The following is a 22,947-nucleotide window of genomic DNA, read 5'->3' on the forward strand; positions in this document are numbered from 1 at the left end:
TAAACCTTCATGTGAATTAACCACACACTTTGTACAAATAATCCTCTTGTGTCCATGCAGCAATATAAGTTAGGAGTCCCGGGCATTCTAGGATGTCTTTCACATGACAAGGTGGTGATAGTGGCATTTCTGAGATTTCTGAAGACTTTTCTAGCTAAACTGCTGTGTTCTGTTCATGCAAAACAGTGCACCTCTTTATTTATCCCAATAAAACCCTACTTTCCTGCGTTCTTGGTATCTTTACCAGAGAGCACAGATGGGCACCTGTTGGCCTCTGCCACAGGTTTCTTGAACCCTGTTCAGATGCTGCAGCATTTCTCTTCCAATGCTGGTTTATTCGACACTCTGACAATGTGCATGTCCTGTGACGACTTAGCAGCTTGCACTGTGGTGTCATAAAGCAGAACTGGGACTTGTATTGCTTAATGCCAGCTCTCAGCAGCGTGGAGAGAAGGTCTATCTGAAGGTAGCCCTGTTTAGGGAAGTTTTTAAAGGTCTGATGTTTTATCACTTTTTTATTATTAATTCTCATTAATTATATTGGGAGCCTCTCAGAGTGGCTGGGGAAACACAGCCAGATGGGCGGGGTATAAATAACAACAACAACAATAATAATAATAGGTGAAGCAAGGGTGCAACCCAACCAACTTTGGAGGTTTTGGTCTGGGTCAACTTGAACTAGAGAGAACCAAAGGGAAAGCACCCTGGCTTGCCATGCCTTTGAAGCAAAACCTAACAATGTGTCCTCTTCCTTAGCTACTGTGGCATCCATGACCCAGCTTGCGTTGTCTACTGCAACACCAGCAAGAAGTGGTTCTGCAATGGGCGTGGGAATACGTCTGGCAGGTGAGTGATGCAGCCACAGAAGTGGTGATGGCATGAAGCATTGGGGTTGTATCAAGCTAGGTTCTGCTCACTGTAGACCTGTTGAAATTAGTTGGCCAAAGTTTGTCGTGCCCATTGCATTCTGGGTCTACTCTTGAGTGGGATGAACGCTGGATACGAACCTTAGGCGGTTGCCTCACACCGTGAGCCAGGTCACTGGTTCACATCGCCCAGCACTACATAAGGGGGCTGGGATTGGATGTGAGATCTTTTCTCTTGCTGCGTGTGTATGTGTCTCATGCAGGTACTGTTACACGTCACCGTTCATTTCCTCGCTGCCTTTTATGCAGAAAAGCCATCAAGGCTGCTCACAAGAGTTTAATCCAGATAAAGCAGGCATAGGCAAACTCTGACCCTCCAGGTGTTTGGAACTACAATTCCCATCACCCCTAGCTAACAGGACCAGTGGTCAGGGAAGATGGGAATTGTAGTCCCAAACATCTGGAGGGCCAGAGTTTGCCTATGCCTGAGATAAAGAATTACAACAATATAATAAAATACACTGCTTGACAACATTTTTTTTAAAAGAGCAGTATCTCCACATCATATTTAAAAACCTGGAATCGGACTGAAAAACCAGTGTGCCCCCCATGTCATCCATATACAGTGGTACCTCGGGTTACATACGCTTCAGGTTACATACACTTCAGGTTACAGACTCTGCTAACCCAGAAATAGCACCTCGGGTTAAGAGCTATGCTTCAGGATGAGAAGAGAAATCGTGCTTCGGCAGCAGGGCAGCGGCGGGAGGCTCCATTAGCTAAAGTGGTGCTTCAGGTTAAGAACAGTTTCAGGTTAAGAACGGACCTCCGGAACGAATTAAGTACTTAACCCGAGGTACCACTGTACACACACACACACACACACCAGGGCTTCTGATAAGGTTTCCCAGGCACGAGGCGGCACAGAGTAGGTATAAAAGCTCTCCCTTGATAATCAGAGGTATCCTTCCATGCTCCTGCTTGCATTTTTACATTGGTAGGAAAACCAATTTGCCATTCAACCCAGCCTGTCTTTCTTCTGTGTCTTGCCAGCCATATTGTGAACCACCTTGTGAGAGCCAAATGTAAGGAAGTGACACTGCACAAGGATGGCCCTCTGGGTGAGACGGTCCTGGAGTGCTACAACTGTGGCTGCCGCAACGTGTTCCTCCTGGGTTTCATCCCTGCTAAGGCAGACTCTGTGGTCGTCTTGCTGTGCAGGTGAGACATTTCCTCTCTTTATTTTGGAAGCAAAAAATTGCTGGTCAGTCTCGAGTCTTAATGGGCCATTGATTTTGAAAGCATTTTTTAAAAATACTGTTGATTCTCTTTTTATCCTACGTGTGCCTGTCTAATAAAACTCTTCTCCCCTATCTTGACCATACAGGCAGCCTTGTGCCAGTCAGAGCAGCTTGAAGGACATCAACTGGGACAGTTCTCAGTGGCAGCCTCTGATTCAAGACCGCTGCTTCCTTTCCTGGCTGGTCAAAATCCCTTCCGAGCAGGAGCAGCTGAGGGCGCGTCAGATCACTGCCCAGCAAATCAACAAGCTGGAAGAGCTCTGGAAGGTGTGTGGAAGTGTCTGCAGCAGGGAGCAGAGGGATGATCGAGAGAGCCCAGGAGGGGATAAGCAGATCTGTATCGGGGTGTGCTATTGGGTGTGGAATTCAGCTTCCTGACAACTCCAGGTCCCTTCGTCATTTTCTGAGGCCTTGGCCATACAGCTTGGAAAATGTACGAAGCCTTGGCTTTACGGCTTGAAGCTGAAATCTGTGATACTAGAGAGGAGACTGAATAAGATTAGGAGTTGTGGGTTCAGTCTAGCACAATATTAGAAGTTGAACAAATCTGCATAACTGAGCACAGCTTGCAGTATTTGCCATAGCACAGATCTCAAGATTGTTTGGGTGCAGACTTCTTAAAATGTTTTGGGCATGTTTGTGCAGTTGCCAACAGAGAGAGCCTGTCTCTTCATGAAACACCTTCTTTTTGTTACAACAAGACACAATTGGTAGTCAAAATAGACAAACCTTGCAAATTCACCAAAGCCGCCAGTCAGCCTACCCCAGCATAGCTGTGTTTATAATAGAATCATAGAGTTGGAAGGGCCCCTGTGGGTCATCTAGTCCAACCCCCCTGCAATGCAGGAATATGCAGCTGTCCCCGACGGGGATTGAGCCTGCAACCCTGGCATTATCAGCACCCTGCTCTAACCAACTGAGCTATTCACTTGCATCCTGGAATGGTTGGATTTGGAAATACCTTCCATTAGTTTTCCGTCTTGATTTAGGAAGACCTGTTCTGAAACCAGCTGATGGGAGGGTTGTAGTTGGTCTGTTCTATTTAACCACCTCCTCTTTGTAACTGCAGGAGAACCCCTCTGCCACCCTCGAAGACTTGGAGAAGCCTGGCGTTGACGAAGAGCCACAGCACGTCCTCCTCCGATATGAGGATGCTTATCAGTACCAAAACATATTTGGGCCTCTGGTCAAACTTGAGGCCGACTACGACAAGAAACTGAAGGAGTCCCAGGTAAGATTCAGGCCAAGGAGGATGCAGCCACCTTGAAATGGCATGGCCCAGTGGGCACAACAGTTGCTTTGGTATTTCTTCAGAGGTTTTGCTGCAGTTCTGTGAGACTTTGTGAGCTGTGTGCTTTGAGGAAGGTTTGAAATGGGACATTTTGATGCAGTCTTCCTCATAGTTTCTTCCCCTACCCTGGAGGTGCACTTGACACACTTCTTCTCTTGGGTTAAAAACAAGAAGTTAGTGTAAGGATTGTTATGCTTAAAAAAATATATATCTAAATATCTCTTAGATGACATTGAAGCCCAAGACAAGCAGCAAAAGGATCCATCTGTAGAGTGAAAATGTTGGCCTCTTACTACTCCTGCTCCCTCTGCTGGTATAAAACCAGGATTTGCAGAGATTGGCACAGGCTGTGACCCTATAACAGACTCTTAATTCAGTATCCAAACATTTTGGGTTACTTTGGGAACTTCATTGAACGCTGGCTTCTAAATAAGTATGTGCTATCCCTCATCACTTTTGAATTGTGTTAGCCAGGAGACAAACATTCCCTGCTGGAAAGAAGCAGAGAGGTGCCCTGTGCTCCTAGCAGCAAGAGTGTTTTTAACTAGCCAGTATCCCATCCTCTCCGAGCAGCTCTGAGTGACTTAACACAAAGAGGGAAATAATTTCCCCTGTCGTGGTGATGACAGTGGTTTTGGGTGCTGGTGTGCATCCTCCCAGGAGCCCTTTCCTCCAGCTTTGTATCCCTTTATTTTGCATCTTCAGACAACAGGGCGCTTTGGGGATTTGAGAGAGCGCAGGTACCCAGTTAGATGTTGGTCCCCTGGGCATTAACTGTCGCCCCCCCCCCCGATCATCTTGTGAATGAGGAGTAGGGTAAGGGCTGGATCTGAAGAAGGCTCAGTTGCTTCTCCCAGGAAGAGGAAGAGTTTTGCCAAATTGTAGAGTCATCAGCCCACCCTCTTTCCCTAACAGTAGCTCCTCTTAGGGATCCAGCAACTGCTAAATCAGCATTAGCTTTGAAGTGTTGTCAGGGGTGGTTTAGCAGCCCTTCCTGTGATTGTTCAAGCCAGCTGTGCAGTGCTAGGGAGGGCAGGCAGGAAGCAGAGGGCCAGGTCTGCTCTTGAGTACCGTTTTTGTCTGTGTTTGTAAAGTTAGAACATCTCTCTTTATGTTTAGACACAGGACAACATCACTGTGAGATGGGATCTGGGCTTGAACAAGAAAAGGATTGCCTACTTCACCTTGCCAAAGACGGATTCAGGTAAGAACAGGAAATCAGTAAAGGCTAAGGAGCCAGGAAGTCTGGCTCAAGCATCTCTCGATTGGCAGACTCTGAACACCATTAACATTCACAAACAGTGAATTGGTGTTTGCTTTGGAAGTACTGAAAGCTTCTAACTTCTCTTTTCAGATATGCGCCTGATGCAGGGGGATGAGATCTGCCTGAGGTACAAAGGGGATTTGGCCCCGCTGTGGAAAGGAATCGGCCACGTGATTAAAGTTCCTGATAGTATCCTTTTAATTTCATGAGGCTGTAAGGAGAACTCCCAACATCTCAATTGCACAGTTGAGATTATGTCAAGTGGAGCCCTTAGAGCATGTTGAATGCCTGGCATTTGAAGCAGAATTGTGGGAGAGAATGGACAACTCTTCCTGTGCTCCCTTAGAACAACTCTGTTTATCTGGTGGCACAAAAGAAGCAAAAGGTTTCAATTTATGGTTTGTGTAAACACACACACACACACACACACACACTATCCATATACTTGTGCCTCCATTCTTCCTCTGAGGAGGAGGTCAAAGCCCCTTCACATGCCATTCCCAGGCTGATTCCACATCCAGGCAACTAGCAGGGATATCCAGCTTAGCTTGGGCAGTTGAAATGGTGGTGAGCCTTCAGCCGACACCTTGTCTGTAGACTCACAGCCCTAGAACAGTCCCCAGAGGCAGTGGTGGGCAGAAGGTGGGAGGTGGGGTGGGACTCTGAAAAGGAGCTTGCAACTGTTCCACGAAACTGCTACTTAACGAGGTTTTGAAGATTACGGTGACGAAATTGCGATCGAGCTGAGGAGCAGTGTCGGAGCCCCCGTGGAAGTGACCCACAACTTCCAAGTGGACTTTGTGTGGAAGTCGACTTCCTTTGACAGGTGGGTGAAGTCTCTTTCTGTCTTGAGAAGCCGGTTGCATAAATGTTTGAGGGATGACCTGGTTTGTGCTTGTGCGTCCACCTCTTCTTCAGGATGCAGAGTGCCCTCAAGACTTTTGCTGTGGATGAAACCTCCGTCTCTGGCTACATCTATCACAAGCTCCTGGGTCACGAGGTGGAGGATGTCATTATCAAATGTCAGCTGCCGAAGCGCTTCACAGCACAAGGACTTCCTGACCTCAACCATTCTCAGGTAACCTTATCCCGCCCAACAGCAAAGGCAGGAGTTGGGTCCAAGAGCTTCCAGTGTCAGTTTCGCAAACTGTGCTCCCCCGTGTGGCATTAATGCAACTTCTGTTCCCAGGTGTATGCTGTGAAGACTGTCCTGCAGCGTCCCTTGAGTCTCATCCAGGGCCCTCCCGGAACAGGCAAGACTGTCACCTCGGCCACCATTGTGTACCATCTGGCCAGGCAAGGAAATGGGTAAGAGCAGGAGCAGAGATTGCTCTTGAATCTTCTTGGTCAAAAGAGCGCAGCACTTCAAGGGCTGTTGAGATAATTTTAGCACCCATCTGGAAGTTACAGCCTGGTATAAGCAAAACATCCCACGTCATTGATAAATAGATTGATTGCTTTTCTATCTCACCTTTTTCTCCAAGGATCTCAAGGTTCTCCCCTCATCTCATTTATTCCCCACAACAACCCTGTGAGGTAGGTTAGGCTGAGACAGTAAGTGACTCAGTGTCACCCAGTGAGCTCCATGGCCAAGTGGGGATTCAAACCCTGGTCTCCCAGCTCCTAGGCTGGCACTCCATCACACTGGCTCTCAGGCTTTCAGTTTCTTCTCATGCACAAATTCCCCTCTGATGACATTGACTGCATTTATGGGTTATGCCTCTGCTACCCTTAACCCAAGGTAGCATTGGCCAGTGTTGACAATCAACTTCAGCCTCTGATTAGGTCTTAATGGAGTGCCTAATCCACTTCAGCGTCTTCTGAGCGTGAAATCCATGGTTCCAGAGCTGATGCCAGTGGTAACCCTTAGCCCTCGCCTACAGTGATAAAGAAGGAAGAACTCTTTGTAGGGGTTTGTTTTCTTTGGCTTCATCTTTTGCTATTTGTCTCATTTGTTTCCAAGGCCCGTGCTGGTTTGTGCCCCGAGCAACATAGCCGTGGACCAGCTGACGGAGAAGATCCACCAGACGGGGCTGAAGGTGGTGCGCCTGTGTGCAAAGAGTCGTGAGGCCATTGACTCCCCTGTCTCTTTCCTTGCCCTGCACAACCAGATCAGGAACATGGATAGGTAAGGCACTTCCTCATCCCATTGCTGCTGAGCCAGAAGCCAGCCTTCCCTTGCAATGCTGTCACTGTCCCTTGCTCATTCCCTCCCTGCATTCATCTCAAACTTAAAGCCTGCCTTCCTTTTTCTGGGGAGTGCAAAGATGGGTGAGATTTTTTATTAAAAAAATAATCTAGCGGCTTCACTTAATGGCACTGCCAATACTGCCTTTATTTTTCATCAGCCACTATATGGATTTATTTTTTTAAATATTTATTTGATGTCCATTGATAGCCACTTTGGAAGTGCATTGTTACCAAATTCAGTAGTGGAGTATAAGATCCTTAAGCAGGGATCTTGTAACCAGAACATTATATAGCATCCCAGAGATGTCTGTTTGATCCTCAGCATGCCTGAGCTCCAGAAGCTGCAGCAGCTGAAAGACGAGACTGGGGAACTGTCCTCTGCAGATGAGAAGCGCTACCGGGCCCTGAAGCGGACGGCGGAGCGGGAGTTGCTCATGGTGACATTTTCCTACTTCTTATACAGGGGCTGTTGCTTACTGTTGGTCAGACCAGGTGTGCTACTTGTGTTCTGTGATCAAGGAGGCTGACTTGTCTCCTTTTTCATCATCGGTTCTGTAACAGCAAAGGGATGACCCTACCTTAAACAATGAATAATCCCAGAGGCTGCAGCAGAAATTGCGCGCGCGCACACACACACACACACACACACACACACAAAAAAACCCCTCACATAATGCTGAAGACTGGCTGTAGGCAGGACTGGGGAAGGATCATAGCTAAGCTGTGCACTAAGCTGTGCAATAAGTCCAAGCTCGATTCTGGCTTCTCCAGGTACAGCTGTTTGAAACTGTAAAGAGTCCTTCCAGTCCTTATAAACAGTACTTAGCCAAGTGGACAAGTGGTTTGGCTTGGAACAAGGCAGCTTCTTGTGTTCCTAATTAAAACCACCCCCTTTAAACAGAACCTTGAGAACTGGGATGTTTTATTTTTAAGGAAAGGGGCATAGCACTCTGCAGAGCACCTGGTTTCCATGCAGAGCAGTGGTCTTAATGTAGAAGTTGCTTCCTATGTTCCTTTTGTAGATAGTTTTGTAGCTCCTGAATTTTTGCTGCTTCATCCCTCAGAATGCAGATGTCATCTGCTGCACCTGCGTGGGAGCCGGGGACCCAAGACTGGCGAAGATGCAGTTCCGCTCCATCTTGATTGACGAGAGCACCCAGGCCACGGAGCCAGAGTGCATGGTGCCAGTTGTCCTCGGGGCAAAGCAAGTAGGTGGAGCTGCTGAGGGGGGTGGAGGCAACACTCTCTTCTGGTGTTTGCCACCATCTTTATATATCAAGCAACTTTGGTCTGTGTGAGCTTTTAAAGCCCTCCTCCATTGTCTTAAATGCTTGCATTTCAAGCCTTTAGGAAGAAGACTTAAAGCATTCACAGCCCGTGAGGTCTTGTGTCCACTATGAGTAGGAGCAGAAAATGCAAGCTATGGAAGGGAAATCCCAAGAGGTCTGGAGGCTTGTCGAGAGCAAAGGTGGAACTGCTGTGGAGGATTGCTGATGGAAAGGCTTGAGTGGGTGGGGCAGTTCTACAGATAATTCTCCAACTTCACCGCCTTAATTGCTTGACCTCAGAAAGATAGAAGCTTCCCTCAAGCAGACTTTAGATCCCCAAACTGCCCTTCCCTTTTGTAGGCCATCACCTCCAGCCTTCTAGAGATGGAGCAGGGGCTTGGCCTGGCTGTTTGTGTGTGCACGCTCATGTGTGCGGTTCCTCCTGTTGACCTTGGGCTTCATTTTCCCAGCTGATCCTGGTGGGCGACCACTGCCAGCTTGGCCCTGTTGTGATGTGCAAGAAGGCGGCGAAAGCAGGCCTCTCCCAGTCGCTCTTTGAGCGGCTGGTGGTGCTGGGCATCAGGCCCATCCGCCTGCAGGTGCAGTACCGTATGCACCCAGCCCTGAGCGCTTTCCCATCCAACATCTTTTATGAGGGGTCTCTCCAGAACGGTGTCACCGCAGGTAAGAAGGGGCAGGGGGAGGGGGTGGGTGATGGAGGGGGCCAACAGGAGTGCCAGGCAGTGTCCCGTTCAGGACCTTTAAGTGGGCCTTGGAGCTTCAAATCAGTGGTGTACAGTCAGTGGAATAGCGGGGCTAGGCTGGTCTTCTAAATGTTCCCCGTAAACTATCAGAGTATTAAACCTGGCGCCTCTTTCCCAACGCCTGGGTAACTTCTGCCCGGCTTTTGGAGGGAGGCACAGTGCTCTTGTCAGGGTCCACCTTCCCAAAGCCCACCCAGCTTTGGGAAGGACGCGGGAGGGCTCCAGCATTCTGTCAGAAGCTTCTCCTTGGCTTAGGGCAGGAAATGAGGTATTAATGCACGGCAGCGTTGCCCCCCCCCCCATATTGCCCTCATAGGCTGGCACCTTTGGCTCTAACTGTTCCCCTATGAAAAATTTCACTGAACACCACGGCTTTGTATCAATCCTTGCCGAAGTCTTCGCATTGGGAGGTCTATGGATTTTGATAGGTGGTTCTCGCTGCTGTTCCAGCCTGCTCTTCAGTATGGAAGGACTCCATTTTAAGGCTAGGACCTAGCCCTGTGCTTCCCAAAGTGGGCAGTATGTACTGCCCTTCAGCGGTGGGATTAGCAGGGGAGCACTGAAGATGTAGGTGGCTATTGGACTTTGAAAGGTAGTCTCATTGGTTCAAGTTCATCAGGGGGTTTTTTGAATTAAAATGCTTTTGAATCAATATGCAATTAATTGTTGCTGTTTGGTATGTTACAGTGTTCCTTAGTGTGTTGTGCAAAGCGCTACAATGCTTTTTATAGGGTAGGGGGCATTGGGATGAGTTTATGGGGCCAAGGGGGCACTGACCTAAATGGTTTGGAAACCACTGATCTACCCAAAGGAAGACCCAGGCCTCCACAGGAGAAACATACGCTAACAGGCAACTTCCCTGTCGCTCTGCAGCGGACCGTGTGAAGAAGGGATTTGACTTCCAGTGGCCCCAGCCAGACAAGCCCATGTTTTTCTATGTGACCCAAGGGCAAGAAGAGATTGCAAGTTCTGGGACTTCTTACCTGAACAGGTAAGTCATGTGGGAAAGAGGAGAAGGGGGTCCAGCCAAGTCTCTGGGACAGAATGTGTGGATGCCTTGCTTGGACAAACTTCACGTCTCTCTCTCTCTCTCTCTTGACTATTCATTAATTTATACACCAGTTATATGCCAACACGACATATTTCAATTATGTGTGGATTTTATAACTTAATGTTTTAGAAGCCATATTAAGCTATAAAATCCATACATAATTGAAATAACCCAATAACAGTTCCATCAAAGCAACTGAAGCATCCTTAATTAAAATAGCCCGCAATAAATGAAGCCGGTTAAAAGGCGTGACTGTTAAAACAGTTCTAAAAAGATAAGATCGGTAGTTCAAGGTCATCTCAGAGTGAAGGAGGTGAGGCTGGAGAAGTGATGGAGGCCAAGCACATTAGTTCTGCAGTCCAAAGGGTGGGAAGCGGACAGGAAGGACATGGTCCAGCAGTGGCATCTCTCCCCCATATACAGTCCCCGCCGCTGCCCCCACCCAAAAAAAATAGTATTGTCAGATGGAGACTATTCCAGGTAACTTGATCTTTCTCTGGTGAGCTGAAGGTGGCCTGGAACTTTGAAAGGGAGCCAGTCAATTAATTAATTCCATTTGTGCCTGAAGACTCTACTCAGTAGGATTGGAATAGGACGTTTGGGGCGTTGTGGCTGATACCCTTCATGTGCCCAGGCCCATTATTCCAACCTGAATCATGCCAAGAAATGTGCCACATGTGGCTTCTGTTGTGCCCTTTCCTTTGTCTGATGCACTTTTCTTTGCCTCCCTTGCTACTTTTTTAAAATAAAAATACTTAAACATTTTGCATCTTACATAGATTTATAGTGTTGAAGAAGCTCTGAGGCATTCTGGTTACCTTGGAGACTGTTCCTTGGGTGCTGCTCAAGGGGAGGGACTGACTCCTCTCTTTCCCCTGCAGGACGGAGGCTGCCAACGTGGAGAAGATCACCACCAAGCTGCTGAAGGCTGGTGCGAAGCCAGATCAGATTGGCATCATCACCCCCTACGAGGGCCAGCGCTCCTACCTGGTGCAGTATATGCAGTTCAGCGGCTCTCTGCACACCAAACTCTACCAGGTACTGCTCTCCATGTGTTGTCTCTGGGCTTCGTGCAACCTTCCCAAGTCAGCATTAAGCCCATCCCCTCTCCCTGCTCCCTGGTTCAGAGCCACCCAATTTGTATTTGCAAATGTTTCACTTGGAGGCAGGGTGACTCACCTATACCATACAGCACAGTACCCAACAGGACTTTCTGCAAATGTGTAGCCTCATCTGCTGAAGAGAGTTATATGGAGAGTGGGCTGCTCCTTTTCATACTTGTGTTGGAGAGCTCTGTGCTCAGTGGTCCTTCTTCACCACCTCCAGTGGCGAAGGGAAAGGCAGCTGAATTAATCAAACTGGGTATCCAAGAAATCGCTAACTTGCATAGCAGTAAATTTATGGACAGCTAGGTGGGACACGGGTGGCGCTGTGGGTAAAACCTCAGTGCCTAGGACTTGCCGATCGTAAGGTCAGCGGTTCGAATCCCCGCGGCGGGGTGAGCTCCCGTCGTTCGGTCCCAGCTCCTGCCCACCTAGCAGTTCGAAAGCACCCCTAAAGTGCAAGTAGATTAATAAGTACCGCTTCATAGTGGGAAGGTAAACGACGTTTCCGTGTGTGGCGCTGGTGCTGGCTCGCCAGCTGCAGCTTCGTCATGCTGGCCACGTGACCCAGAAGTGTCTTCGGACGGCGCCGGCTCCCGGCCTCTTGAGCGAGATGAGCGCGCAACCCTAGAGTCGGTCACGACTGGCCCGTACGGGCAGGGGTACCTTTACCTTTACCTTTTAGGTATATTAGCCTCCCTCCCCAAATACGGAGTGGGAGCGAGGCAGGAGATTATCCCCAGGACTGGAAAGTAGTTTGAAATTGATTTTCAGGAGGTGGAACCACGTGGACATCATATAATGCTTCCTGGCTAACCATCACTCTCTCTGAAGGAAACTCTCTAGAGATGTGAGTCATTTAGAACGTCCTTTTCTCTCCCTGTCCCCTTTCCAGGAAGTGGAAATAGCCAGCGTTGACGCTTTCCAAGGGCGCGAGAAGGACTTCATTATCCTGTCCTGTGTTAGAGCCAACGAGCATCAAGGCATTGGCTTCCTGAATGACCCCAGGCGCCTCAATGTGGCTCTCACCAGAGCAAGGTACAGCGGAAGCCACTGAGTGTGAGACAGCTATGTCTGCCAGTCCCAAAGAGCCCTTTGCTTCTATCTAGCTAAGGAAATCATTGTCTTGTGCAGCAGGGGAGAAAGGTGCAGGTCACTTGCAACTTTTTTCTTACCCTTCTGCTTGGAGTCAGGGTGGGGAAAACAATGGGCTTTTTGGAGTGAGTTTTCTCTGTGTTTGGCTTGGTACAAGCTACAAACAGCTGAGCTGATAATAAACCAACTGGCTTGTGCAGGCCAGTCTTGCGTAGAAGTTCAGCAGTGTTGTGTTAAGGCCTTTAAGTTTCCAAACCCAGTCAGATGGGTGGCATATAAATAATAAAATTATTATTATAAACTGCGCTCTGCATGAATTGGATTCATGTCTCTCCTTAGCTAGCAAACTCTTGAGAGCGCCTTTTGCAAGATCATGACAACACAAATGCAGTTCTCCAGCTGAGAAAGCCTGAAATGGAGAATTTAAATCTAGCAGATGCAATAGAGCAGCATGTATCGCCTGAGGTCCTTCTCCAAGTGCCTTCCTAATCAGCAATGTGTGAGATAAGCCCAGGAGAGGGGCCTGCTTCCCTAAAGCGGATGCCTGTTTTGCAGACTTCTTGGGACCAGGCTGCAACATTTTTATTTATGCAGGCATTTTTTAATTTGTTTATGTTGGGCTAGATAATCCTCAGGGTCCCTTTCAACTCTACCATTCCAGAATCTATAATCTGCTATATTTCACTCATGTGTCTTATTGGGCTTTAGCGTTCTGCCCATAATTTAGTGCACCTCCCTGGAATCAGTTTTGATGAAGGGAAGTACTGAAATCTTTAAAGATTAAATATTAAATTTAAGCCATCCAACGAGAACCAACCTCCAGGGGGCATGCAGGAAGGCCAGAGCCAAATAGGAGGCTCTTTGCTGCACACCAGGCTAGTCCCCCCTGGGAGAGAAGTATAACTATCACCAGGGTTTCACAACTGAGAACACCCCTTGCCTGCCTGGAATCAAAAGGCAAAGGCCATGGAGATTGGCACCCAACAGTGAGATTGGCACTTAGGCGGGTTCCTACGGCCACAAGTGGTCCTTCGGGTGGCCGCAGGGTACTGGTAGGTTCTGAGTGCCAACCAGGTGGTGAACTACGCGGCAGTGCTTTGGTGTGGACTTCATTCATTCATTCATTCATTTAAGGTATGGTGTCATCATTGTTGGGAACCCGAAAGCGCTTTCCAAGCAGCCCCTCTGGAACCACTTGCTGAACTACTACAAGGAGCAGAAAGTGCTGGTCGAGGGGCCCCTGAACAACCTCCGTGAGAGCCTCATGCAGTTCAGCAAGCCTCGGAAGCTGGTCAATACCATCAACCCTGTAAGTGCCACTGGTGGGGCTGGAAAGCCTGCTTTAGAGATTAGGCTTCACTGCCCTTCTCCAGCACCCTAGAACTGCTGAGACTGTAAACTGCCCCTCCCATGTGAGTAAACCTGTTCAGCTGCCTCACACTAAGCGATGCAACTTTTGGAGTACCTTTTGCCCAGGGCTTTCAGACAGGGTCCCATTTCACAGGTGAAGAAAGGCAAAATAAGGAGTTCCCATTCCCAAACGTCCTGCCTTTTGGGTCTGTAAACAACCTTGCAGTGGGGGGGGGGTGGTAATAATAATAATAATAATAATAATAATAATAATAATAATAATAATACAGTAATAATAATAAATGATCCAGTTTATTATTAGTAAAGCAAGCCAAGGTGAAAGAGCTGAAAAGTCAATCCACAACACACAGCAGGCAAGGTTAAAGGACACAAATAGCTTCATGCAATCATTGAGCCATCTGCCTGAAAAGATGCCAGAGGAGAACCTGATCTGCCCTCTTTGAGAGGAAACTCTGCAGTTGTGGCGCCGCCACCAATAAGGACCTGTCCTGTTCCCCCCTGGCATGCCTCTCTTGGTGGTAGAATGTGGAGCCAGGGCCTCGGAAGGCCTCTGTGATTGGCAGGCAGGGAAAAGCCATCCTCTTTGCTAAAGGAAAGAAAGTTCCAGAAAGTTCTTCCTCATGTGAGCCATCAGAAACAGTTTGTGTGAACATATTTAAAGTGGTCTTTAATTTCTGCCCCCCTTTCTTAGGGAGCCCGGTTCATGACAACTGCCATGTATGATGCCCGTGAAGCTATCATCCCTGGATCGGTGTATGATCGCAGCAGCCAAGGTGAGAGAACTTGGCCGGGGGATCTCTCCTCAGTCCAAAAGAGCTGTTCTGATACCTCCATGGACCATGTATCTGTGGTGGGTTGAAAGGCTTGGTGAAGAGAGCTGTTCCTCTCCTTGCTGTCTTGGGACTTGTTCCCTCTGAGCTCTTCCCCCTCTTCCCCTCAGGCCGGCCCTCCAACATGTACTTCCAAACCCACGACCAGATCGGGATGATCAGTGCCGGGCCCAGCCACGTCACCGCCATGAACATCCCCATCCCCTTCAACTTGGTGATGCCTCCCATGCCTCCCCCTGGCTATTTTGGACAGGCCAATGGGCCTGCTGCCGGTAAGAGATGGTGCTTCCATGGCTTGTACGACTTCCGAAGCGCTCAGTGGGGAGGGATTTTGGGGTAAGGGTGCAGCTTCTTCCATCCTCCCAGCAGTGCGTCTCTGAAGAACCTCATCAGGCAGGTCTCTTGATGATAACAATAATTTTATTATTTGTACCCCTCCCATCTGGCTGAGTTGCCCCATCCACTCTGGGCAGCTTCCAACATATATAAAAACATAATAAAACATTACACATTAAAAAAAACTTCCCTATACAGGGCTGCCTTCAGACATCTGCTAAAAGTCAGATATTTATCTCCTTGACGTCTGACAGGAGGACATTCCACAGGACAGGTGCCACTACCGAGAAGGCCCTCTGCCTAGTTTCCTGTAGCTTCACTTCTCGCAGTGAGGGAACCACCTGAAGGCCCCTGGTGCTGGACCTCGGTGTCCAGACTGGACGATGGGGGTGGAGATACTCCTCCATGTACACACCAGTGGCAGAAGCAATCCATATTGTGAGCTGATGGAAGGGCATCCTCCCTCAGCTGAGTTTACATTGAGATTTATTGCTGCTGCTTGAGGACAACCAGGAGAATAATTGCAGGCTTCTTTAGTCGTCTTTTGGTGCTTACAAGGCCAGATACTTTAGAGCAGGTTGGTTAAAAGTCCGTTTCAGGGGCCTAATCCAGCCCACTGGTTGGTTTAATCCGGCCCCTGTTTATTTCCTGGGGTCAAATCTTAACCTCAACAACTTCAATCCTAAAAGAAGCTCAACAACTAATTCCAACCCTAAAAAAAAGCTCAATAACTTTGGTTGGCCTTTTAGTTGGCCCCCATGGCCCTTCACTTCATCAAATCTGTCCCTCTTTGAAAAAGTTTGGACACCACTGCTTTAGAGAGTTGAGGTACCCAATTGTCTGTCAACTGATTAGGTAGTGAAAGCTGAGTTTTTGGATTTTGCTGCCTCCAGCTGCAGAGGCAGAGCATTTGCCATCATGGCTACTAGCTATCAATAGTCATCTCCTCCATGAATTAGTCCAGCCCCCTTTTAAAGCCATCCCATTTGGTGGCCATCACTAACTCCTGTGGGAGAGAGTTCCATAACTTAACGATGCACTGCATGGAGAAGTTCTTTCTTTGATCAGTCTTGCTTAAATATAGTGAATTAATCCCAGTCGATTAGTTGTGATTCCTTATCAATAACTACATAGATATTTACTTATTTTATTATTCATTCAATTTATATGCCACCCTTTATCAGAAGATCCCAGGGCAGTGTACAAAAGTATAAGCACATTACAGGCATACTGACAGACAGCCTGTATGGGGATTAATTTAATACAGTGAAACGGTTTATATATTTATCAGATGCAGAGGACGCTTTTTGCCCGCTTTCCAGCCTAGCTGCTCTCCCAAGGGCACCACAAGGTCATGCTGACTGCATGAGTGCCTTCTGTGTGTTGAGATTTGTTTTCTCTTGTAGGACGTGGGAACCCAAAAGGCAAGACCAGCCGTGGTGGGCGCCAGAAAAACCGCTTTGGGATCCCAGGGGCCGGTCAGTCAAACCTCCCCAACAGCCAGGCCAGCCAGGACGTGGTCTCCCAGCCGTTCTCTCAGGGCCCTTTGACTCAGGGCTACATCTCCATGAGCCAGCCGTCTCAGATGAGCCAGCCAGGCTTGTCCCAGCCAGAGCTGTCGCAGGTAAAGGAACTTATTTAAGGTGCTGGTGTATTGTGTGTGTGCTCCAGAGTACAGATATTTACACATCAACACTTCTGGAGGTGGATTGAGGCCAGAAAGAAATGGCCCCTTCCTTGAACTGGAGGTCAGGAGCCCTTGCCACTCTCTGCCTCACAGGTGAGTATGAGATATGCATCCACCTGGCACAAAAATTGTATTTCTGTTTGAACTGCCTGTTTCAATTCTGAATCGTTCTGCTATTCTCTTTGGTCTTCCCTCTCTCTCCCCACTCCCACTCCAATCTCTCAACTGGAAAATAATCTCTCTTCTCCTTCCTCCCACTTTTTCTCTTCAGGATAGTTACCTTGGTGACGAGTTCAAATCTCAGATCGACGTGGCCCTGTCGCAGGACTCTACTTACCAGGGGGAACGCGCATATCAACACGGAGTGACGGGACTGTCACAATATTAGAGTGTAAGGTGCTTTTCCGATAATAAGAGTTGGGGAGAGAACAGGGGTGGCGGTCTCATCAGCACGCCTCATCTCTGTGCACACACCACTGAACGCCCGGCTCAGTCTTTTGTTGAATGGGATCTGAGTGCTGTGCTAATGCCCCCACTCTCTCCAAATTATGAGCACTGGAACTGGGGTTTTCCTTTCACGTGTGCCCCCTTTGCCAGTGGACTGGTCTGCCTTGTTCTCTTTGTTCTTGCTGGCTTTGACTGGGAGGTTTTGGCCTATCCAGATGTTGCTCCCTGGGGGGGGGGAGGTGGGCTGCCTTGGGTGATGACACTTGGTCCTTGATGCTTTGTTAAGATGCTGGGAAACAGTGAAATCTACTCAGCCTCTCTTTGCATTTCTTTCTTCAATTAAGGACTGGTCAGAATTCTGGTCTTTTGTGAAACTCCTCACTCAAGGCAGTGTAAGCTTGTGGAATTTGGTTGCCACAGGGTGTAGAGGTGGGCAGACTTGGCACCTGGAGTTCATTCCTGTCCATGAATGACCATGAGTGGCTCTTGGCCCTGATACCTGAATGTCACCCCCAGTCAGAGGCAGCAGTCCCAGATCTGGAGAACCTGCTGGAGGCAGGCATCTTCCTCCCACCTGGCTTGTGAGCTTTATCTAGAGGCATCCTAGATAAAGCACAATTCAAAGTGTTGGTGCTGACCTTTAAAGCCCTAAACGGCCTTGGCTCTGTATACCTGAAGGAGCGTGTCCACCCCCATCGTTCAGCCCAGACACTGAGGTCCAGCTCCGAGGGCCTTCTGGTGGTTCCCTCACTGCAAGAAGTGAGGTTACAGGGAACCAGGCAGAGGGCCTTCTGGGTAGTGGCGCCCGCCCTTTGGAATGCCCTCCCATCAGATGTCAAGGAAATAAACAACTACCGTATTTTACTTTTAAAAGTCAACTGAAGGTGGCCCTGTTTAGGGAAGTTTTCAGTGTCTGATGCTGTATTGTTTTTAATATTTGGTGGAAGCCGCCCAGAGTGGCTGGGGAAACCCAGCCAGATGGGTGGGGTATAAAGAATAAAATTATTAAGAATTATTATTATCTACCAGGCACCGGCGGGGAGGTGGAGAAACTCTTGCCTTAAACAAGTCTTGTATTGAGTGGTGGAGAAAAAATGGTACCTGCTGGGCCTAATAGTAGAGGCTGTTTGTAGCCACGGAATCTGCATCCTCCAGACTCCTTTGGGTTCTGCCCACTGAGCCATTTATGTGCTCAGAGAAGCCTTTCTCACAACCCACAGCCACGGCTTGTGACAATAATGGCATTTCCCTTTTCTTTCCCTGCCTTAGGTTGAAGGAGAAGAGCTAAGCTGATGTGGAGCTTAGTTCAACAGCATTTTATTCTGGGTAATAAAAATAAAATAAAATGGATACCTGTTTTCCACTGCTAAAACTGAAGCAACTCTGTGAGAGCAACAGGAGAGAGAGAGGAAGAGGGAGAGGAAGAGAGAAACCAACGGAGAGGAGAGCGAAGAGCACGCGAGCGAGAGGAAGAGAGAGAGCCCACTGCTAGCTCACTGAGACAAGGAGATTGACCAGGCGGAGGTGGGAAGAGAGAGAGCAACGGAGGACCGACTGGCGCCTCGCTGGGAGGGGGAGTCAACTCGCCCCGGAAGAGCAGAGTGGTCAGCAGAGTTCCCTGTCCTCCCCCCGTCAACACACACTGAGAGAGAGAGAGATATTCAGAGAGAGAGAGAGAGAGAGAGAAGAGCCTTGGAAGCAAGCTTCTGTTCTTGTGAGCAGGGCGGGGAGAGGAAAGCCCCCATCTCAGAGTTGTTTGCGTACCCACCTCTCTTTTCCCCCTTTCAACCAGAAGTGGCATCTGTTGGCATCTTCTTAAAGGAGCAAGTGTACCATCATCATCATCACCAGCCTCGTCCACCCAAGAGGGCCCCAATCCTCCCGAGCTCGTGGGAAAGCCAGCCGGCTGGTACCCTACTCTGAGATGCGTGGTTTTGCTGTCCAGGATCCAGCTTCGAACCTCACATGTGTGTGGTGTCACCCGCGTCCTGAATGGACTTAATAAGATGGGGTGTTTCTTTTTTTTCTTTTTTTTCCCTTAAAAAGAAAAAGAGATTCTTGCAAAAGAAGCACTGGATATTTTTTTAGAAGTTTGTCTCTGAAATCTTAGTAGTGGACCTGGGCGGGGGGAAAATCCTTGTTCTGAGAAGCTTAAAAAAAAGATATATATATATAAAGTTTAACGCTTAAAAATTAGAACACCACTCTTTTTAAGATCTTTTTTCAGTGTGATTTCAGTCAATCAGCCTCTTCTTCAGATGGTAGGGTAGCAGTGAGCAAGGAAAGCCAGCACATCCCTGCAGCGAGGCAGAAGATGGTTCAAGTGTGTGTTTTTTTGTCTTGCTTTCAATTGGCTTCTGCCTGGGCTCTGCTCTGTGTGATGACAACAAGTGGTTGTTGTTGTTTTTCTTTTCTGTAAGACTTTCCATGCGCTTCACGAGAACAGGGAGTGGGTGCCTGTGCCCTTTTGCCCACCCCCGCCCACCCCCAAGAGGGGGGAAACAAAAAAGGACACTGCTTTTTCTCGCCTCCCACCCAAAAACAGTAGTGGAAACTGGGGATTATATTGGTTTTGAAGTAAAGACTCTTAACAAAGATACTTTCGAGGCAGGTTGGGTGGGGCGGGCAGGCTGAGAGCGGGAGGTGGCTGCGGAGAAGTGGGTCTCATTCTTGGAGCATATATCGGGGTGGGGGGGTTGTCGTTGGGGGTTTTGTGCAGCGGTGGAGTGAGTTCAACGCCAGGCATTTAAACCAATCTTGAGGCGACGTCTGGTGGGGGGGGGGTCACAAGCCTTCGCTGGTGGAGTCCTTCAAACTACAACTGCTATGAATCTGGCTGGGAAAGGGCACCCCCTTGGGGGGAGGGAAAACGCCGCCTTGCTGCACTTGTAGCAAAAAGCATTCTTTTATCTGCATCAAAAGCTTTCTAGGAAAAAAGCTGAAGTAGGATTTCCTGTTTAACCTCCTGCCCCCCCCCCCAGCCTGGTGATCCATAAATGTCACAGTGCCCTTTACCTCTCTGAAACACTTTGATCTGCCTTCTAGATGTGATTCCCCCCCTTCTTTTAAACCGCTTGTGAATTAATTTTCCATAGTCAAAGGGCTCTTAGCATCTGTTTAGCTTTTGTGTGTACTGAGGAACTCGAGGTTAACTTAACATGAATGTACTTAAGAGAACTCCCTGCGCTTTTTTTTCTTTTTTCTTTAAAAAAAAAAAAGAATAGAGATTTTGGAAATCTGTCTTTCTCGTTCCTCTTCTTCTCCCCCCACCCCACCAAAGAAAAAGAGCAGCCCTGCCCCATCCTTCTGCAAGAGGTGTGCCTGGCCTCCTTGGTATCCATTAGACCTGACAACCTGGAGGGAGGTGGGGGGCAAGCAGGGAGGCTCAGAGGGCCTGGTACTCCAGTTCCCACCCCACTGGGTAGGCTATGTTGGCTGCGTAGGTTTTCAAAGCTAGCCTTTTAAGCGCTTTTGTCTCTTTTCTGTGCAAGGCGATCTGCTGAGTAAAGATATTCCTTCCCCCCACCCCCAAATCCTTCTGTGGCTGCCCGATTCCTCCCTCCCCTCCTCACATTTTGCTAGTTAGCACCTGCTTGCTTCTGCTTTGTGCTGGGTTACTTTCCCCCTCCCCTTTGTAGCAGTTAAAATAAAATCCTTTTGAGTTTTTATATAAATCCATTTAAAGAAAAAAGAAAAAACATCAGTGCTAGCACCGTGTTTATTTTCATTTTTATTTTTTTCCATCTCAAGTTTGCTTTAAAATCTGTTTGTCATCAAATTAATAAAGAGCCTCTTGCATTCAGCCTCTGAGGACTTTCTTACATTTTGTAATATTGTGTACAGTTTTTTCCATATGCACTTTTTAGTTTTAGAAGCCTGAACGTTTTCTGATCCAGGTTGAACCCAATCTTATTGGGGGTTTTCCAGGGCTGCCTAATCAGCTGAACTCCCACAGGATGCTGGGTGTTGGAGTCTGGCCACAGTTTAGCCACCCTTTCTTACAGACTTAACTTTGTAATCTTCTTCCAAATGAACACTCAGAGACAAATAATTGCACTTGTGTTTATTGCCCAACCTGGATTTCCACTCTATGATCCCTTGGCGTGCTGGGGTGGGTGACACATGGGTGCTGTTCTGCATATTTGCAGAGTTAATATTCTGGCTTTGGGTAAAGTCCAGGAACGATTACGCTTCCTTGGGTGCAGCAGTGTAGGGTCACATACAGTGGTATCTTGGTTACCTACGCTTCAGGTTACAGACTCCACTAACCCAGAAATAGTACCTCAGGTTAAGAACTTTGCTTCAGGATGAGAACAGAAATCGTGCTCCGGTGGCACGGCGGCGGTGGGAGGCCCCATTAGCTAAAGTGGTGCTTCAGGTTAAGAACAGTTTCAGGTTCAGAACGGACCTCCAGAACGAATTAAGTACTTAACCCGAGGTACCACTGTACTTAGATGCTTCCCTGCAGGCTAGGGGGAAAAGGTTGTAGAATCTTCTGCATGATTTGTGCATCATTGATGGGACAGTCCCCCTCTGGCATGTTGTAGGCTTTTTTTACCTTCCTAGGGAACTTTCCCCTTTGTTTTAATGACAGCTAAGATTCTCTAGAAGTGGACATTGGCACGTAAGATCCCTCCTGCATGCCACAAAAGGCCTATCTCAGCTGGTGGCAGATCAGATGTCCTTGGCAAAACTTGGTATAAGTTTGCTCACGGCTGAGCATCTATAAAGAGTGTTGACAACTTCTTCATAAAGTTGTCTTGCTTTTAAAAAGGGGGAAAGCTTTTGAACTTTCCATTGATGCAAAACAGATGAAGCTGCAAGGCAGCCACCACCCTGGAGGTAGAATTAACCTGTGCCTCCGTGGATAGCTGAGAGTCCAAAATGACTCCCAGGCTGCACACCTGGTTCTTCCGGGGCACAGTGAGCCCACGAAGGACCCATACCTGCCTTCCCCTGTCCACCAGAAACAGTACTTCTGTCTTGTCAGAATTCAACCTCAAGCTGTTTACCGCCATCCATTGTCCAGTCTACCTCGGTACAGTCTACACAGACTGGCAATCTCATCAGGGATTTCTGGACAGGAAGCCTACCTGATGCTGCTGCCAAGCAGGTACTCCACCCATGAAAGTACATGGCACCTTCAGCTCCTGCAAAGGAAGGCTGCAAGGTGTAAGGTAAAGGTACCCCTGCCCGTACGGGCCAGTCGTGTCCGACTCTAGGGTTGTGCGCTCATCTCACTTAAGAGGCCGGGAGCCAGCGCTGTCCGAAGACACTTCTGGGTCACGTGGCCAGCGTGACAAAGCTGCTCTGGCGAGCCAGCACCAGCGCAGCACACGGAAACGCCGTTTACCTTCCTGCTATAAAGCGGTACCTATTTACTTGCACTTAGGGGTGCTTTCGAACTGCTAGGTGGGCAGGAGCTGGGACCGAAAGATGGGAACTCACCCCGCTGCGGGGATTCGAACCGCCAACATACGATCTGCAAGTCCTAGGCACTGAGGTTTTACCCACAGCACCACCCGCGTCCCCTGTATGATAATCCAGGGTGAGTCTTTTAAAAGAGGCCCCATGGAACATGTGCACTTTGTATCCATGGGGCCTCTCTTAAAGGACTCGCCTTGTATAAAAAAATACAGATTATTGTATCCAAAATAGGACGCCCTCCAATCCCTTAAAACCCCGATGGTTCCCATGCAAAACTAGGCAAGCCTAATTAACCAGTGTTGTGTGGTGGTTAGAGTGTTTGCATTGGACCTAGAGCAGGGTTTGAATCCTCTCTCTGCCATAAAATCTCATTGGGTGACCTTGGGAGCCAGTCGCCCTCTTTCAGCCTAAGCTACCTCCAAGGATGTGGGGATTAAATGAAGCAGGCAGAACCACGTGTGCCACCTTGAGTTTGAGGAAAAGGCAGTGGATAAATGTAACAAATGATTAATAAATTAATTACATAGAATTGTAGTTGGAAAGGACCCCAAGGCAGTGTTTGAAATTAGCCAGGTGCCAGGCACAGTTTGCACTTGGCTATTGGCCACTGACCAAGTGAAGATGCCCAGGTGCCAGGATGGCGCCTGACGTCTCCA

General features: G+C 48.4%; 1 protein-coding gene across 4 annotated transcripts in view; it reads left to right on the plus strand.

The window, feature by feature from the left end:
• Window positions 1-20,666, plus strand: part of UPF1 (UPF1 RNA helicase and ATPase) — a 35,162-nt gene extending 14,496 nt beyond the window's left edge. Inside the window, exons 3-24 of one of the 4 annotated variants that reach the window (XM_053372900.1) lie at window positions 757-846; window positions 1,920-2,087; window positions 2,254-2,434; window positions 3,237-3,398; window positions 4,578-4,662; window positions 4,813-4,911; window positions 5,431-5,548; window positions 5,641-5,800; window positions 5,912-6,030; window positions 6,686-6,850; window positions 7,235-7,349; window positions 7,977-8,120; window positions 8,651-8,864; window positions 9,818-9,935; window positions 10,877-11,033; window positions 11,994-12,136; window positions 13,328-13,502; window positions 14,256-14,337; window positions 14,505-14,666; window positions 16,137-16,354; window positions 16,689-16,813; window positions 18,134-20,666. In XM_053372900.1, coding sequence (XP_053228875.1) covers window positions 757-846; window positions 1,920-2,087; window positions 2,254-2,434; window positions 3,237-3,398; window positions 4,578-4,662; window positions 4,813-4,911; window positions 5,431-5,548; window positions 5,641-5,800; window positions 5,912-6,030; window positions 6,686-6,850; window positions 7,235-7,349; window positions 7,977-8,120; window positions 8,651-8,864; window positions 9,818-9,935; window positions 10,877-11,033; window positions 11,994-12,136; window positions 13,328-13,502; window positions 14,256-14,337; window positions 14,505-14,666; window positions 16,137-16,354; window positions 16,689-16,805 — 2,992 coding nt within the window. In that variant the 3' untranslated portion in view covers window positions 16,806-16,813; window positions 18,134-20,666. The remainder of the gene's footprint in view (window positions 1-756; window positions 847-1,919; window positions 2,088-2,253; window positions 2,435-3,236; window positions 3,399-4,577; window positions 4,663-4,812; window positions 4,912-5,430; window positions 5,549-5,640; window positions 5,801-5,911; window positions 6,031-6,685; window positions 6,851-7,234; window positions 7,350-7,976; window positions 8,121-8,650; window positions 8,865-9,817; window positions 9,936-10,876; window positions 11,034-11,993; window positions 12,137-13,327; window positions 13,503-14,255; window positions 14,338-14,504; window positions 14,667-16,136; window positions 16,355-16,688; window positions 16,814-18,133) is intronic. The other 3 variants (XM_053372899.1, XM_053372901.1, XM_053372902.1) reach the window with 3 other exon arrangements.
• Window positions 20,667-22,947: the final 2,281 nt, after the last annotated feature.

This window comes from Podarcis raffonei, chromosome 18 (assembly GCF_027172205.1).
Source record: "Podarcis raffonei isolate rPodRaf1 chromosome 18, rPodRaf1.pri, whole genome shotgun sequence".
Taxonomy (NCBI): Eukaryota; Metazoa; Chordata; class Lepidosauria; order Squamata; family Lacertidae; genus Podarcis; species Podarcis raffonei.